Below are 18,680 nucleotides of genomic sequence, written 5' to 3' on the forward strand. Positions count from 1 at the left end.
TTAGTCTCTTCTTCTTCCCTGAAGTCTTCCACGAAGTTACAGTTGCCAGTCTCTTTAATGAAGGACTAGCCCATTCCATTTCTTCTATTTTATCCAAAATCTTATTTTTTTTGACAAACAGTAAAGCAGAGTCTAAGTCATCGAAAATTTTAGGACCTTCAGGAAGGAAGATTTTAAGCTTGGCAGGAAACAGAAGGTATGTTTTAAACTGTGCTTTTTTAAGCTCCCTTATTAGTGGCAGAAAAACTTTTCTTTTAGCTATTACCATGGAAGAATAGTCATTGTCAAAACGCACAGTTGTCTCATTAATCTTAACAGGAGCTTTAGCCCAAGCAGATTTAAGAACCATCTCTTTATCAACAGATGATATAAATCTAACTATAACTGATCTAGGATAGGTTTTGTTAGAGTTAGTATTAGCTATAGATCTATGTGCTCTTTCGATACCAAAAGAGAATGCTTCTGGTAAGTCTAAAGTTTTAGGGAGCCATGTTGTTAAAAAAGAAGTAATATTGTTACCTTCAATATTTTCTGGCAGTCCAAAAATCCTAATGTTATTGCGCCTAGATCTATTTTCCAGGTCATCCAGCTTTGTTTGTAAATGTGTATTTTGTTTCAGCAGAAACTCAATGTTGATTTCCTCTTCTTGTATTCTATTTTCCATGTCATTCACAGCTTCTTCTATGCCTGTCATCTGGATCTTCTGTTGTTGCAGGTCTATATGTAACAAGTCTATTTGTTTTGTAGTTTTTCTATGAAGGTGTCTATTTTAGTATCCATTTTATCCATCTTAGCAGTAAGTTGCTGGATTATAATTATCAGAGACTGAAGTTCTTTCTTGATGCTGGAGTCTTGAGAATTTGTCTTACTGGAACTCATTTCAGACTGATAAACTGACAGGAAAATTTCCAAAGTGATTTCTGACAGGAATATTGTTAAGATTTCCTTTCTTTTTTAGATATAGTTCAAGAACTATATAAAACAAACATATTTAGAAAGAAAATTACTTCAAAAATTAATTTAAGTAATTAATTCCTGTCAGTGTAATGAAATTGGTGGAGCTGAAGAAATCTGCTGCTATCCTGTGTTCATCCTTGGCCACGCCCCCGGTACTTAGCTTTTTTGATGACTTCGGTATCGTAGAATACAGGAGCTGACCGACCGGCACTTGTGAACTGCTTCTGCTTCGGGCACCACGCGGCAAGAAAGACTGGAGAAAATGGCGTCGGCTGATGCTTATGTACTCCAGCCGCTCTGACGTCGGAGAGAAATGTGACATCAGCCGACGTCGGACCCAGACTTTGGAATCCGGCCGACCGAGGGCTGCCTGAGGCAGGACAACCCACATGTTATGACTGCAGTTGCATTCTTGAAGGACATCTTGGTTTAAATCTTACCTTGAAAACCGACAACAAGCTGTACTCTGGAAAAACACATTATCTGACCACCTTCCTATCTCCCTAGGTGTACCACAAGGCTCTATTCTAGGTCCAGTTCTTTTTTCCATCTTTATTAACGACCTTCAATCAGCTATCCCTTTTACTACCTGGATTCAATATGCAGATGACTCCACTATAATCTGCACAGCTACCTCTCAAACTGAACTTCAGTCTCTTACCCAAAAAGCCTTTAACTCAGTAGAACAATGGTTCTCACAACGCTGCCTTCTACTCAATCCCAAGAAAACAAGGCTACTACTCTTTTCACCAACACGTAAGCAAATCCCCCCAAATTTCTCTATCACTTCCAACAACAATACTAGTATTTCTCCTGACACCACCACAAAATTACTTGGAATTACAATAGACAAACTTAATTTTGAAAATCACATTAACTCTACTATAAAAACTGTGAACAAAAAAATAGGAACCCTATATCGAATCAAACCATTTCTTACCCCAGCTACTAGAATTACCCTAGCCAAAACTCATCTTATCTCTACTTACTCTATGCATGCCCTATTTATACCAACCTGTCAAAAAACAACCTTAATAAACTAGTTATATCCTACAACAACATTGCTAGATTTGCTACCGGATCTCCTTTTAGGACTCATCACTGCCTCAATCTAAGACAACTTGGCTGGCTAGAACTTCACAATCAGATCGAACTACAACTTATAATAGCTCACAAAACCCTGTACCAACCTACTAAAACTCCAATACTCACCAGCCTTATTACCCCTTATAATAACCTGCAACATCTATGCTCCTAACAAACTTTTGATCAACAGGACTGCAACTAATAACTCTGCAGGAGATAGCTTGTTCTCCAACTCAGTTGGAAAACTATGGAACAAATTACCCTCTGATATCTCATCTCTGACTTCTCTTCCTATTTTCAAGAAGAATCTCAAAAAGTATCTCAATAAAAAATGGATATGCCCCTGCAGTAACCCAGACTAGCCTTGTTCTTCCTTTTCTTGTCTCCCTACTTTCCCCTCTCGCCCTCTTTACCCAATTAACCCAGTTGAGGTCTCCTAGCTCCTCAACTATACATTAAGATAGTGAACTGACCCGCTGACTATTTATCTCAGAGTGTTTCTCCACTCTTTCATAGGTGTAAATTCTGCCTCTCTTTCATAAAGAAACTCTTATTTAGCTCTAGGAAGATAATTAAATCCATAAACCCATCCTATACTAACTCAGATACCTTTCCTATCTTTCTTTCTCTTCATTTCTTACTTATCCTCATTCTATTCATTATGCTTTCTAATTATGTCACTTTATAAAAAGCACTATGCTTTGCCCATGACATATGTGGGATCTTATATCTCACTTATGTGTAAGACTATTGTGTTATTAATCTCCCAATTTCCTCAAAAAAATTTTTTTTTTACTTGACTTCCTTCTTACTATTTTAGCTGTAATTACTTTTATGTTTACTTTTTATTATACTATGTATTAATACTTGGAGCTTTTCTCCCCGGGCCTCTACTGAAAATGGACATATATCCAGCTAGACTAGCCCGGTCAACAAATGTAAAATAAAATAAAATAAACATGAGGAGAATAAGTGAAAAATGACCCCCTTACTTAATTTGCCAAAAGCATACTGGTGTCAAGCAGGAATGGAAATCAAACCAGAATTAGATAAAAACCAGGCAAGCAAATGAATGTGCCAAAAATCAAAAGAAAGATAATAAGGTAAAGAATCCGATGAGAAGGCGAGAAACGTGGGAAATGCATAAATATATCTGCAAGTATAGAACACTCTTAACAACCACATGTTAATCAGGACCAAATGCAGGGATGGTTAAGGTGAGGTGAATTTTAAACCAAAAGATGAAAGGTTAATATTGTCGGCCCAGAACAGAGAAAGTACAGTTGTGTACCTGCCATAAATGTAGATGTTAGAGTGTATTCACTGTTGCAGTCATTACACTTGGGTTATCCTGCTGGCAGGCTACCCTCAGTCGGCCAGAATTCCAAAGTCTAGGTCTGGCGTCGGTTGCTGTTGCCTCTTCCCTGACAGTGCGCCAGGGGTATAAAAGATGGAGCAGACGCCATTTTCTTCAGTTTTTCTTGCCCCACATGTCAGGTGCCCCCAAATTGGTAGGTTGAGAAATATGCCAATAAAAACGCATGCACAAAAATAACATTTCCTTCATCTACAAGCAAATACACCAAATAGGTTGTATAGGATAGAGAAATGCAGATATGTCCCAGCAAAGAAAAGGGGGATGGTGGGTGGGTAACCTGGACTGCAACAGTGAATACACTCGAACATCTACATTTATGGTAGGTACGCAACTGTACTATATTCATCATGTTTCACTGTTGCAGTCATTACTCTTGGGTTGAATCCAAAAGCGGAGGATGGGTGGCTGGGCTAAATAGGATTAGGAGAGGCTATGAGGCCCTGCAGAACTGCAGTGGCAAAGCCTGCTCTGGACTTAGAGTAAAGAGGTAAGTGGTAGTGCTTTGTGAAAGTGTGTACTGAACTCCAAGTTGCAGCCTCTAAGATATCTTTGGTTGGTACTCCTCTGAGGAAGGCTGCTGAAGTGGCTGCTGCTCTGGTGGAATGAGGCCTAATGCCCTTAGGCACTGCTTTGCCATGTTGAAAATAGCAGAAACGGATGCAATGGCCTATCCATTTACAAATAGTCTGTTTTGAGATGGGCTTTCCTTGTGATCCTGCAGCATATGACACTAAAAGTTGCTCAGTCTTTCTGAAAGCTTTAGTTCTGTCCAAGTAGAAGCGTAACTGTCTGTGTATGTCCAAAGAATGCAGAATTTTCTCACCCTTGTTCTGTGAATTGGGATAAAAGGTAGGCAAGTGAATGGTTTGGTTGAGGGCCACACTGGACACCACCTTAGGCATAAATGTAGTGTTTGTCCTCAGAGAAACCCTGTCTGGATGAAAAATGATAAAAGGTTCCACAGCCATGAGTGCTTGTAACTCCGAGACTCGTCTTGCAGAGGTTATGGCAAGGAGCAGAGCCGTTTTCCAGGATAAGAATTTTATATCTGCTGTTGATGCTGGCTTGAAAGGAGGCAGTGTGAGTTTTTCCAAAACACAATTGAGGTCCCAGGCCGGAATTGATGCTCTCCTTGGAAGCCTAATGTTTTTGGCCCCTCTGAGGTACTGCCTTATTAAAGGATGAGAAAAGATAGGTGGTTCCGTATTGTAATGGGCTGAAATGGCAGAGGTATGAATCTTAATTGATGAGAAAGAAAGGCCTTTCTTCAGCATCTCAGTTAGGCATTGTAAAATCTGAGGGATATTTGGTACACATGTGCCAATGCCTTGTTCCAAGCACAGAATCTATTCCATATTTCTGCATAAGTATTTCTGGTACTGGGCCTTCTGGCCTCCAAGATAACATCCATAACAGCTTTTGAAAGAGGAGTGTTCTGAATGGCTACATTATTCGCCATGCTGCCAGATTTAAGGTCCTGAGTTGGTTGTGCAGGATCTGATTGTTTTGTTGGGTCAGCAAGTGAGAAGTTTGAGGCAATATCCATGCTGGACCTTGAGACAAGCTCTTTAGGATTGGGTACCAGTGCTGGTGTGGCCAGTCTGGTCAGCAAGTGAGAAGTTTGAGGCAATATCCATGCTGGACCTTGAGACAAGCTCTTTAGGATTGGGTACCAGTGCTGGTGTGGCCAGTCTGGTGCAATCAGTATCATTTTTGGCTTCTCTTGTCTGACCTTTAGGAGTACCCTGGGAAAGAGAGGCAGTGGAGGAAAGGCATATGCTGTTAGATTTTTCCAGCTGAAGGATAGGGCGTCCACTCTCCATGCTTGTTTGTGATAAATCCTTGTGCAAAATCTCTGCAATTGGCAGTTGTGAGGGGAGGCAAATAAGTCTATGTCTGGGCATCCCCATTTCCTTGTTATCATGCTGAAGACTTGTGGATCCAGTTTCCATTCGTGGGGATCCATGAGGTTTCTGCTTAGTTCGTCTGCCAGAGTATTTGTTTTTCCTGGCAGGAGTTGTGCTTGCAGGTGAACTTGAAAAGCCAATGCTGTGTCCCATAAGGTCACTGCTTGTCTGCAGAGGGGGAAGGAATGGGCACCTCCCTGCTTGTTTATGTACCATATGACCGTAGTATTGTCTGTGTTTATCAGTAGCTGTCCTGGATGAAGCAGGTCCTTGAAAGCAGTCGGGGCATTTTGAACAGCTAGCATCTCTTTTTGATTGATGTGAAGATGCATCTGGTTTGCAGGCCATGTGCCCTGAATACATTTTCCTGCCATATGGACCCCCCCCAAGCATAATCTGATGCATCCATTGTCAGTGTCTATCTGGCTGTGGGTAAACTGAATGACAGACCCTAGTTGTTGTGACAGGCTTCTGCCCACCATCGAAACTCCTGTTGCAGGCAGGGAATGAGAACAATTACTGTTCTCCAGGCTGTGGCAATGCTGAGTCCAAACACTTTTTAGATACCACTGTAGTTTCCTCATATGCAGTCTGGCATACGGAATTAGTAGAATGCAGGATGCCATGAAACCCAAGGCCTGCAGGATTTTCCTTGCAGAGAAGTGGGTTTTTGCTGCCAATTTCTTGAAGTAAGAAGTCAGTTGCTTTCGTTTGTCTGGAATGAGATAAGCCATCTGGACAGTTGTATTTAAGCTTGTACCCAGGAATATTACCTCTTGAAATGGCACTAGTTTTGATTTCTTTTCGTTTACTGTGTACCCTAGGCCAATTAGTAATCTTTTTACAAACGCCAGATACTTTAGAAGAATGTCTTTGTTCTCTGCTTGAATTAGGCAGTCGTCCAAGTAGGGATATATTTGAATTCCTCTTTGTCTGCAAAACGCAATTACTGGTGCCAGGCATTTTGTGAAGACTCTGGGCGCAGTAGATAAGCCAAAGGGCAGTGCAGCGAATTGGTAATGCATTGAGCCAGCTATGAATCTGAGGTATCTTCTGCAAGATTGTCTGATTGGGACATGCAGGTATGCCTCTTTTAGGTCCAAAGTTACGAGCCAAGCCTTCTTGCCCAGCGTGGGCAGTAGCTGCTGTAGAGTCAACATCTTGAATTTTGGAACTTCCAGAAACTTATTTAGTATGGACAGGTCCAGTATTGGTTTCCAGGTTTTGTCCTTTCTGGGTACTAGGAAAAGTCTGGAGTAAAATCCTTGCCCCTGCTCTTGTTGTGGTACTTGCTGACTGGCCCTCATGTCCATGAGGGCTGTAATTTGTTTTTGTGCCTCTGCCCATTGATTGTGTGGCAGGTCTGGCATACCTTTTGACCTTGATAGTGTATGAAAATGGAACATGTAGCCTTGGGACACTATGTTCAAGACCCATTTGTCTTGGGTAACCATTTGCCAATTTGATGAAAAAAGTACTAGTTTTCCCCCTAAGGGGGCTGCCAAAAGAAAAGTGCTTGGATCTGGCAGAGGAAAGTCATTGGGACTGTTTCCTGTAAAGTTGTGATTTGTCTTCTCCGCTTTTGGAGATAGGAGCACCCCATTGTTTAGGCCTGTATGAGCCTTGGGGCTGAGATCTGCCTCTGGGACGACTGTATCTGCCTCTTTGAGGTCTGTCTGACACTGGAAAGGACCAATTTTTATAAGGCCAGTTCCTGCTAAACCTGGGTGGCTGTACCTGTAAGAAATCCTTGACTGTCTGCATGGATTTTGCTTTATCCTCCATTTTTTTCAACACCTCTTCTGCTTTAGTACCAAACAAAGTATCATGCTGCAATGGTGCATCTAATAATTTTGCTTTAACATGATCAGGCAGATTCTGTTCCTTTAACCAAGCATGCCTTCTAATAACAGAACCTGTAACAGCGGCCCTGCAAGAGGCCTCCAGTGAATCATAACCACATTGCAAAGTATGCTTTCCCACTTGTTCAGCTGCATGCAATAAATCCTGCAATTCCTTGTTCTCTGAACACTCTGTATTTGTCAACAATTTCTGTTTAAGCAGTGACATTAAATATTGCTGATATTTAAGCATATGAAACTGACAATTTAAAGCCCTTACAGCCAAGGTAGCAGAAGTGTAGACTTTTTCCCTCATCTCTCTAGAGCCCTAGAATCCCTATCAGAGGGGACAGGTTTTTTTACAGTGGAAGCTTTAACCCCTTTGGGACCCTGAGATATAGTTTCTGGGTCAGCAGCGGGGTTTTTATACAGGAATTTATGAGAATCCGGGACCCTGTAGTATCTGTCTGGCTTAGCAGGTGCAGGGGGTAAAGAGTTAGGGGACAGGCCGGACTCTGAAAATACATCTACAATGTCTAGAACAGGTGGAATAGCAACGGGTCTGTGTTGAGGAAGTAGCAGAAAGTCTCTGAGCCTTTTCTTAGATTCAGAATAATCTTGGCTCTCCCAGTGGAAATGCTCCCTCATGGTATGCAGGGTTTCCCCAAAAGAATAATCCTCAGGAGGAGAGGCTGAATGAATGGATTCTTCAGCATCAGAATCCTCATAGGGAAGCATGGAATAATCCTGTTCAGAAGAGGAAAAGTACAGTTTTGTACTTACCATAAATGGAGATGTCCGATAGGTATGCATCTGCAGTCATAACATATGGGTTGTCCTGCCTCAGGCAGCCCTTCGGTCGGCCGGATTCCAAAGTCTGGGTCTGGCCTCGGCTGATGTCGCACTTTCCCCGACGTCAGAGCGTCTGGGGTATAAAAGCATCAGCCGATGCCATTTTCCTCAGTTTTTCTTGCCCCAGATGCCAGGTGCCCTCTAGGAAGGCTAAATTTGGATAAATGCTGAAAATTTCCAAACATTTGCAAATTATATACATGTATAAACAAATACACCATAATAGAATCCCCCAGCTAGCTAAAAGAGGGGTAAGTACCCTAGGAATACCACAGAGGGGAAGGAGGGAGGGTAATCCTGACTGCAGATGCATACCTATCGGACATCTACATTTATGGTAGGTACAAAACTGTACTATGTCCTTCAAGGATGCATCTGCAGTCATAACATATGGGTAGAATACCATAGCCAATCTGGTGGAGGAGGGACTAAGAAAAGGATGGTGTAGTTAAGATCCCCTGCAGGACTGCAGTTGCAAACCCTGCTCTGGATCTAGAGTATAAAGGTAGATTGTAATGCTTGGCAAATGTATGCACGGAGCTCCAGGTAGCAGCTTCTAAAATGTCCTTGGTAGCCACCCCTCGTAGGAAGGCTGTAGTGGTGGCCGTGGCCCTTGTGGAATGAGGCCTGATGTTTGCAGGAACTGTCTTTCCATGAAAGGAGTAGCAAAATCGAATGCAATTTCCTATCCATTTTGAAATGGTCTGTTTGGAAATTGCTCTTCCTTGCACCCCAGTTGCACATGCTACAAAAAGTTGGTCAGTTTTTCTGCTAGTATTTGTTCTGTCCAAGTGGTAGCGTAGTTGTCTGTGTATATCCAGGGTGTGCAAAAGTTTTTCCCCTCTATTCTGTGGATTAGGGAAGAACGTAGGCAAGTGAATAGCTTGGTTCAAGGATACCCTAGATACCACCTTTGGCATAAAAGTAGGATTGGTTCTTAGTGACACCCTGTCCTGGTGGAAAATAAGAAAAGGCTGCATTGCCATTAATGCTTGTAACTCAGATACTCTTCTTGCTGAAGTGATTGCCAGAAGGAATGCAGTTTTCCAAGATAGAAACTGTAGATCCGCTGATGCTGCTGGTTCAAAAGGAGATAGTGTCAATTTCTCCAGCACAAAGTTGAGATCCCAGGCAGGTAGAGGGGGTCTTCTTGGAGGTTTAATATTTTTGATCCCTCTCAGAAATTGTCTGAGGAGAGGGTGTGAGAAGATAGGTGGATCCACATTGTATTCTGCTGAAATTGCGGAAGCATGAATCTTAATGGAAGAATAGGACAGGCCATTGTGGAACAATTCTGCTAAGTATTCTAGGATATGTGTTATGTTTGCCACTGTGACATCTGAGCCTTTTGATGTGCTCCAAATGAGAAATCTCTTCCATTTAGCTGAGTATGTCTTCCTTGTGGAAGGCCTGCGAGCCTCCAAGATAATGTCCTTCCACCCTCTGAGATAAAATAGTTTGATTGGGGTTTAAGGAATTTTCCAGGCAGTTAGCTGCAATGTTTTCAAGTTGGGATGCAGGGTCTTGAAATTGTTCTGCGTCAGAAGAAGAGGCCATAGGGGAAGAGGCCAAGAGTTCGCCTGAGACATGCTTCTCAATAATGGATACCAGTGTTGTCTTGGCCAGTCCGGAGCTATTAGTATCACTTTTGGCTGTTCCTCCCTGATCTTCAGTAGAACCTTGTACATCAATGGGAGAGGTGGGAAGGCATATACTGTTAGGGCTTTCCAGCTGAAAGAGAGAGTGTCCACCCTCCAAGCTTGTGGGCGGTATGTCCTTGAGCAGAATGTCTTCAGTTGATGGTTGAGTGGGGAGGCGAACAGATCTATCTCCGGCATTCCCCATGTCTTTGCTATGAGTTGAAAGATGTCTGGGTGCAGCATCCATTCGTGTGCATCCGTGGTAGTTCTGCTTAAGCTGTCCGCCAGTGCATTTTCTTTCCCTGGCACGAATTGGGACTGTAGTTGGATATTGAGATTCAGGCATAGTTCCCACAGATTCATAGCCATCCGGCATAGAGGGTAAGAATGTGCTGCCTCCCTGCTTGTTTATGTACCACATGACCGTGGTGTTGTCTGTCCTTATTAGCAGGTGTCCTTGTTGGAGGAAGGGTTTGAATGCCTCGACTGCATGCCTCACTGCCAGCATTTCCTTTTGGTTTATGTGCATGCTTAGCTGTCCCTGAGGCCATAGGCCTTGGATACATTTGTCCTCCATGTGTGCTCCCCATCCTCGGTCTGAGGCGTCCGTGGTGATGGTCTGCCTTGGTTTTGGTTTGTTGAAAGGCAACCCTCTATTGGACTGGCAGGCCTGAGCCCACCACAGGAATTCCTTTTGAAGGCATGGAATGATTGGTATTATGGTTTCTAAACTGTGACTGTGTTGAGACCATACACTCCTGAGGTACCATTGTAATTTCCTCATATGCAGCCTGGCATGTGGTATTAGAATTATGCAAGATACCATGTAACCCAGGGCCTGCAGGATTTTCCTTGCAGTAAGCTGAGTTTGTCTTGACAGAATCATGAAGTAATCTGGAAGTTGTTTTTGTTTTTCTTCTGTGAGAAAGGCCATTTGGGTGGTTGTGTCCAGATCTGCACCCAAAAAGGTTATCCTTTGGGATGGTACTAGTCTTGACTTTTGGATGTTGACTGTGTATCCCAAGGTCTGTAGCAGGTGTATGGCATAGGCCAAGTCCTTTATCAAATTTTTCTTGTTGTCCGCTTGTATTAGGCAGTCGTCCAGGTATGGGTAAATTTGAATTCCTGTAGTCTGCAATGTGCAATTACTGATGCCAGGCATTTCGTGAATACTCTGGGCAGTAGATAAGCCAAAGGGCAATGCTGAGAATTGATAATGCTCTGATCCTGCAAGAAATCTCAGGTGTCTTCTGCAACTTGGTCGAATAGGGACGTGCAGGTATGCCTCCTTGAGATCTAGAGTCACCAGCCAAGACTCCTTGCCCAACATGGGAAGAAGTTGCTGTAGGGTCAGCATTTTGAATTTTGGCACAATGAGATAAGTGTTCAGTGCGGACAGGTCGAGAATAGGCCTCCATTGATTTTCCTTTCTTGGTACAAGGAATAGTCTGGAGTAAAATCCTTGGCCTTGTTCTGAACATGGTACCTTTTCTATAGCTTTCATCTGAAGTAAATTGCTGATTTGTTTTAAAGCCTCTGCCCTCTGATTTGGTGGAAGGTTTGGCATTCCGCCTCTTTTTGGCAAAGTGTGGAAGTGGAACCTGTATCCTTTGTCTATTATTTGCAGTGTCCATGTATCCTTTGTGATATAATGCCAGTTTTTTGAGAATAAAGCCAGCTTTCCGCCCAAGGGTGCTTCCAGTTGATCCCTGGTAGGCGGAATCAGAGTTAAGTCATTGAGCCTGTCCTGGTGTAGTGGTTGTTGTTGTTGCTGTTGCACTAGTCCTCTGGTTGGCAGGCTGCCACTGACGGCCTCTGTAGGAGCCCTTCGATTGACCTCTGCCTCTAGGGCGCCTGTTCCTGCCTCTCTGGGCTCTGTCAGAGTCTGGAAAGGACCAATTCTTAGTAGGCCAGTTTCTGCTGAATCTCGGTGGTTGAACTTGCAGGAAATCCTTAACTGTTTGCACAGATTTTGCCTTTTCTTCAACCTTTTTTAAGATCTCCTGAGCAGAGGAGCCAGATAAATTTTGTTTCTCCATTGGAGCATCCAGAAGTTTAGCTTTGACATGGTCTGGCAGAGATTGCTCCTTCAGCCAGGCATGTCTACGAATAACTGCCCCAGTCATAGCTGATCTAAATGAAGTCTCCAGTGCATCACAGCCACATTTTAAGAAATGATTACTAACCTGTTGTGAGTTGTGTACCAAATCCTGAAGGGATTTACGGTCTAGGTGTTCAGGAGAAGAAAGTTTCTTATTCAGTTCATCTAACAAATACTCCTGGTACTGTATCATATGAAATGGACAGTTTAATGCCCTGACAGAAAGAGTTGCAGAAGTATACACCTTCTTTCCCCATCTCTCTAAAGCTCTAGACTCTCTGTCAGAGGGTAGAGGATTTTTGGCAGTAGCGGCAACCCCTTTAGGGCCCTGAGAAATAGTTTCTGGGTCTGCAGAATGGGCCTTATACAAATGGAAATGAGAATCCGGGACCCTGTAGTATCTGTCAGGTTTGGCAGGGGCCGGAGGGAGAGTATCAGGGGCTGTACTGACATCATTGTACACATCATCAATTACATTCAGAACAGGAGGTATAGCTAAGAGCCTATGCTGAGGCAAATGCAAAAAGGTCCTTAATCTTTTTCTGGAATCAGAGAAATCCTGACCTTGCCATTGAAAATGTTCTCTCATGGAGTGTAGAGTCTCACCAAAGGAAAACTCTTCAGGAGGGGAGGCCGAAGGGATAGATTCCTCTGCATCTGAATCCTCATAAGGCGAGTAAGCCCCTTCCTGGTGGTCTGACAACTCAGATCCATCCGTGGAATCATCTGAGGAGTGTGGATCAGAGGGGTCAGTCCTGGGCCTTTTGTCTGGAGGAGGTTGAGAGGCCCTGTCTGGATGAGGTTGTGAACCCCTAATTAAGGAAATAAGGTCCTCAGCTAGGCTGAGGATCTGTGAACTAGAGGAATGTCTCTGGGAGGAAGATTTGGCAGGCAAAGCTTTTGAAAGTTTGGCAGCTTTAGCCCTTGAAAAAGCCTTAATGGACATGGAAGCAGGGGGCCTAGCTGCCCCACGTGCAGGAGTAGAAATGTCCAAAGGTATGGTGTCGGACATTTCCTGAACACTGGCTTCGGTAGGTAGTTCAGAAGCCGACTCAGCTGGGGCCTCTCGGGCCTTGGTGTTCATTAGTACGGTTTCGGAAGAAGGAATCTCCGAGGACTCGGTTTCGGCCGAAACCGAGACACTCGCGGTAGGCCTAGCTGTGGTTTCAGCCGAAACCGCAGGCCGCGAGTGTCGGTCCTTTTCCTTGCGTTTTTTGACCATATGCGAAGTCGGAGTCTCCGACGGCATTTTATAAGCAAAAGCGGCTCCAAAAAATTCCTCTGCAAACTCCGACCGACGTCTAAGAGTCCGTCGGTTGAAGGAAGCACAGGCTAAACAGGCCGATATGTCGTGGTCTGGGCCTAAGCAAGGAAGGTAGTAGGAATGGAAATCCTTATGAAGTATTTGTTTCCCACAAGTTAAACAATTATTTACTTTGTCTGACATCGGCTGAGGCAAGAAAGAGTCCCCAACGGGGTACTTAGCTTTTTTCGAAGTCTTCCGTAGCTGAATTCACTGGATCTGACCGACCGGCACTTGCGAACAGCTTCTGCTTCGGGCACCGCGCGGCAAGAAAGACTGAGGAAAATGGCGTTGGCTGATGCTTTTATACCCCAGACGCTCTGCCGTTGGGGAAAGTGCGACATCAGCTGAGGCCAGACCCAGACTTTGGAATCCGGCCGACTGAATGGCTGCCTGAGGCAGGACAACCCACATGTTATGACTACAGATGCATCCTTGAAGGACATCAGAGGAAGTAGAAACCTGATCAGAAGAATCATACTCTGGTCTCCTGCCTAGGCCTCTTATCAGGAGGGGGATGGGAGCCCCTGATCAAAGTAATTAGGTCTTCGGCCATTTTGATCTGTTTTTTAGGCATGGTAGTCTGAGTAGGAGAATGTTGTACTTGTTTCTTTGTCTTTAGAGTTGCTTTAGTCTTTGAAGCTGGAGATGGCTTAATATATAGTTGTGTAGGTCTGAAGACACCCTCAGAAGCCGATGCCTGGTCAGCGGCTCTGGACCCATCTGAGGGAATGATTTCTGAGTGTCCAATACCTTGAGTATCCAGAGGCCCAGTCAGCTCCACATGGGAGTCGGAAGCGGCCTGTGGCTCTGAGGTAGTGGGTGCCAGGGGCTGCGAAAGCGCCTCACTGAGAACCGGCGACTGGCCTACCAGAGGCCTCGTCGGTTTTGGACCTCGGATGCCTATCCTTTTCCTTGTCCTTGCGTTTTTTGTAAACTCTGGTTGTCGGCTGTTCCGACAGCATTATATAATTAAATCTTTGGCCAAAGTAATGGAATGCAAAATTGAACCGACGCTTAATAGTGCGTTGGTTAAATCTAGCACAAAACCGACAGCTAGCAATGTTGTGATCAAGGCCTAGGCAAGGAATACAGTAAGAGTGAAAATCCTTATGAGGTACTTGTTTCCCCACAAGAAATACAATTGTTAACTTTTTCTGACATCGGTCTGGAGCAAGAAAAAAGTTTCCCCAATGGGGTACTTAGCTTTAATGAAGACTTCGGTTCTGAAATTCAGATTTGAAAATCTCAGGAGTCAGCCAACCCGCACTTGCGAACTGCTTTTGCTTCGGGCACCGCGCGGCAAGAAAGACTTAAGAAAATGGCGTTGGCTGCATCTTTTATACCCCTGGTGCTCTGACGTCAGGGAAGAGGCGACAGCAACAGACGCCGGACCTAGACTTTGGAAGTCTGGCCGACTGAGGGTAGCCTGCCAGCAGGATAACCCAAGAGTAATGACTGCAACAGTGAAACACAATGAACATCTACATACACATTGATTTACAAAGTCCACTGAACACTTGAGAGAAACAGACAAATGTAGGTTTTGTAAACCAGAATTGGGAACGGTCACACATTCTTGTTGCGGGTTGCGATATACTAATGGAAAATGACTGTACACTTAAAGGTATAATAATGAGGCAAGACTGTTGCAGTGGGGAATGCGCAAACATTATAATACTGAAGAAGCAGAAAAACACTAGAAATATGAGCCACAAAGCATTACAGAAAATTAAGTTTATATCACATGGAATCACCCATTACCAACAGTTCGAAAAACAGATGCAGGAAAATCAGATATTCCATGAACAGAAGACAAAAGGAGCACTGATCACTGAAATCGCTATACCCAGTGATTACAGTGTCTTACATACAGAGACAGACCGTCATAAAATACCAGGATCTGTAGGCAGCAATGAGGGCAGTGTGGAAGGACATCCAAACAGTTCCAATAACAGTAAAAGAACTGCAGGAAGTGATTACTGGGCACACTGCGGGCTAACATCAAAGACTGAAACAATACTAATTTCATGAACTTTAATCGTACTTTGACTTCTTAAAAGAAACCCAAAACACTTGGAGAAATTAAAAAGATGTGACAATTCAGCAACTCTCAAGTCAACTGTAATCTATAAATCCACTGTTCCCCACAACAGATGAATGTTACAGAACTCACCAAAGGTGGAGTCATCTCCCAACTCTCGTCCATGCCTGATCATGGATTCACCCAGAAGACCTTCAGGTTGCGGGTAGCCAGGGCTTTTCACCTGTCCTCGTATCTTGGACACGGTGTTCAACATTGTCAGCTTGGCACGAGACGCTGGAAAATAAATACAGAGTTTAGAAATTGGTAACAAGCTCTTTAAAACTTAGATGACATAAAACAAATGATTTCATGAAGTCATCAGCAGTTATACTAAAACAGACTGCAGGCAAACATTTCTAACAGACGTAGTAAGAGCAGAGACAAGCAGTATAGCAGCTTAATGACTGGAAAATCATGACAGAAAAGACAAAGAAAACTCTGAAACTATCAAGTGAACGGGGTGGCACAATATTAACATTCCCTCTACTACAGGCATGAAAAATGCATCTGAGTCAGTATCTCATAACACATGATGAAAAAGTTCAGCAAATGAAGGTAAACTACTTTTATACCTGCCACTGCTTCTAAACTATGGGACTTTTTGGATGTGAAACTATTTGGTAGAAATGTTTTGCTTAAGCACACGTTTGGTGCTAACTTTAAGCAGAGCAAACTCCGAAACCTAGTTTGTATATACCTCCATCACATCCTGTTATGGAAATGTTCTTAAAGACATGAAAATGATTTTGCATAGTATGTCAACTCTAAACGGCAATGTGATTTTTATCCTTTATCTACAGTTGAGAGAGTTGCTGTACAAGAATTAATGGGTAACAATACTATTTCACCTGCTGACAAAGTGGGTATTAGGGACAGCCCTCACTATTTGGCTTCTATGGAAAAATGCTGAAAGAAGATAAGACTTATAAACATGTAACTACATTTGGGTATTTTAAAGAATGTAAAGGATAAAGCCTCAATTATTAATGACGAACTTTATAATTATTTTTTAGTCGAATATCCAAAAATTCCCAAGTTACATAAAAGATAAGTTGAATCCACTCCTACGACCTATATTATCAGGGAATGGCTGGTCGACTGAACCAAGTTCTATTTGGGTGGAGAAGAAATTAAAGCTAGCCCTGATGAAAGCTACTTCAGTACTAAAGGATGCAGCTCATTTTCTGAATTCCTTATCGGAACATGTGAAGGAATCTCGGAACATGTGAAGGAATCTCGGAACATGTGAAGGAATCTCACCTGCTGGTGCTCTTCTTGTGCAGCAACAAAAAATCCCAAACCTGGAAATGTAGGGATAATAAAAAGCACTTTATTCCAACCAAGCAGAAAATCACAAAGCTTTCGGGATCAACCCTTCATCAGTGCGTAAAAAAACAAAACAGTACATCCATTTAAACATCCAAATCTAATTAGTAGAACCACATGACACAGTTCTACTCTAAAACAAATCACAAAAATAACAATATGTATATAAAAAACATACATGCACATAAAAAAGAATAAAAAGCACGTGCATATCATAAAATATGTTCGTATTATTTCAGAAGTTAACACTAACTGCTGTGCTCAAACCAGTTAAATAGTCTGCTTCTAGAAGTGCAATCCATGAATATTCACATACCTCTAACTCATTGTGCAAGTCATGACCCCATTTATATTTAATATCAATTACTCTAAAATTAAACTTGTAGTTATCCCCTTTTTCCCTCACATTTACCTAAAGCATTGCTGGCTACCTCTCTACATATTTCTGATTTGTGTTCAATAATCCCGTCCCTCAACCTTCCTATGCATTTCCCTGTATAAAAAAGCTTGGCACGCCTTACAGCATGCCACACACACAACAGGTGCAGTGTTGCATGTAGCAAAACACCTGAAAACATACTTCTACTTTACCTGGTTTGAACAAAGCAGTTAGTGTTAAACCTATTCTGAAAAAAAGACAATTACTTCTGAAATAGTACTAACATATTTTATGATACATACATACTTTTTATTCTTTTTATGTGCATATATACTTTTAGTATATACATACTTTTTTATTTTTGTCTGATTTATTTTAGAGAAGAACTGTATCATGTGATTCTACTAATGATTTGAATTGGATGTTTAAATGGATGTACCGATTTGTTTTTTTACACACTGAAGGGTTGATCCCGAAAGCTTTGTGATTTTCTGCTTGGTTAGAATAAAGTGCTTTTTATTATCCCTACATTTCCAGGTTTGGGATTTTTTGTTCCTGCTTTTTGATTTTTGTATTCTGCCTGGTTTACTTACGAGCTGTCCTTGTTTTGTGGTGCTCTTCTTGTGACCCATGGATGTCAATAGCCTTTTTTACCACTATTCCAAATGAATATGGTCTCAGAGCAATGAGCGGCTTTATGAGGAAATATGAAATGTATGATGACCCAGCCATTTGGCAATTATGTACTTGCATGCAACTGATTTTGGAGAAAGTACAGCTGTGTACACTTACCATAAATGTAGATGTTAGAGTGTATTCACTGTTGCAGTCATCACACTTGGGTTATCTGCCTGCAGGCAGCCCTCAGTCGGGCCAAATACCAGAGACGTAGTATTTTGCATCGGTTGCCGTCGCTCCAGGACTGACATCAGGGGTATACAAACAGGCAGCCGACACCATTACATCAGTTGTTCATGCCCCCCAATGTCAGAAGTCCCCCCCAAATAGGGGTCTAAGTTATGGTGGGGAAAACACCACCAGTAAAAAGTAAATACCAATACCCCTGAAAGGGGTGAGTAATAGACATAGAGAGGAGAAAGAGAGAGAGACAAGGGGGCTGGAGGGAGGGTAACCAGGACTGCAACAGTGAATACACTCGGACATCTACATTTATGGTAAGTGTACACAACTGTACTATGTTCTTCATGCTTCACAGTTGCAGTCATCACATTTGGGTAGATTCCCAAAGCTAAGGATGGGAGGAGGTAATTAAATAGCATTAGGATCAGCTATAAGGCCCTGCAAGACTGCAGTGGCAAAACCGGCTCTGGATTTAGAAAAAACTGGCAAGTGGTAATGCTTGGTGAAGGTATGAACAGAACTCCAGGTAGCAGCTTCTAGGATGTCCCTGGTAGGGACACCTCTGAGAAAGGCTGTAGAGGTAGATGCAGCCCTGGTTGAATGTGGTCTTATCCCCTGTGGGGCAAGTTTTCCATGGTGCTTATAGCAGAAATGAATGCAATGGCCTAGCCACTTAGAAATGGTTTGCTTTGAAATGGCCTTCCCCTCTACCCCTGCAGCAAATGCAACTAGCAGCTGTTCAGATTTCTTGAGAGGCTTAGTCCTGTCCAAATAGAATCTAAGTTGTCTGTGCATGTCCAGAGAATGCAGTATCCATTCCCCTTTATTTTGAGGATTAGAGAAAAAAGTAGGCAAATGAATGGACTGGTTTAGGGCCACACTAGACACCACCTTGGGCATACAGGATGGATTAGTCCTGAGGGAAAAACTGTCTACATGGAAGATGATGAAGGGTTCCACTGC

At 42.9% G+C, this 18,680-nt stretch overlaps 1 protein-coding gene across 2 annotated transcripts in view; it reads right to left on the minus strand.

The window, feature by feature from the left end:
* SH3GL1 (SH3 domain containing GRB2 like 1, endophilin A2) overlaps window positions 1-18,680 on the minus strand; it is a 1,498,857-nt gene that overhangs the window by 563,465 nt on the left and 916,712 nt on the right. For both annotated transcript variants that reach the window (XM_044090588.1, XM_044090589.1), the window contains exon 4: window positions 15,242-15,385. In XM_044090588.1, coding sequence (XP_043946523.1) covers window positions 15,242-15,385 — 144 coding nt within the window. The remainder of the gene's footprint in view (window positions 1-15,241; window positions 15,386-18,680) is intronic.

The sequence above is a fragment of the Protopterus annectens genome, chromosome 13.part0 (genome assembly GCF_019279795.1).
Source record: "Protopterus annectens isolate FY-2018-M chromosome 13.part0, PAN1.0, whole genome shotgun sequence".
In the NCBI taxonomy this organism is placed as follows: Eukaryota; Metazoa; Chordata; order Ceratodontiformes; family Protopteridae; genus Protopterus; species Protopterus annectens.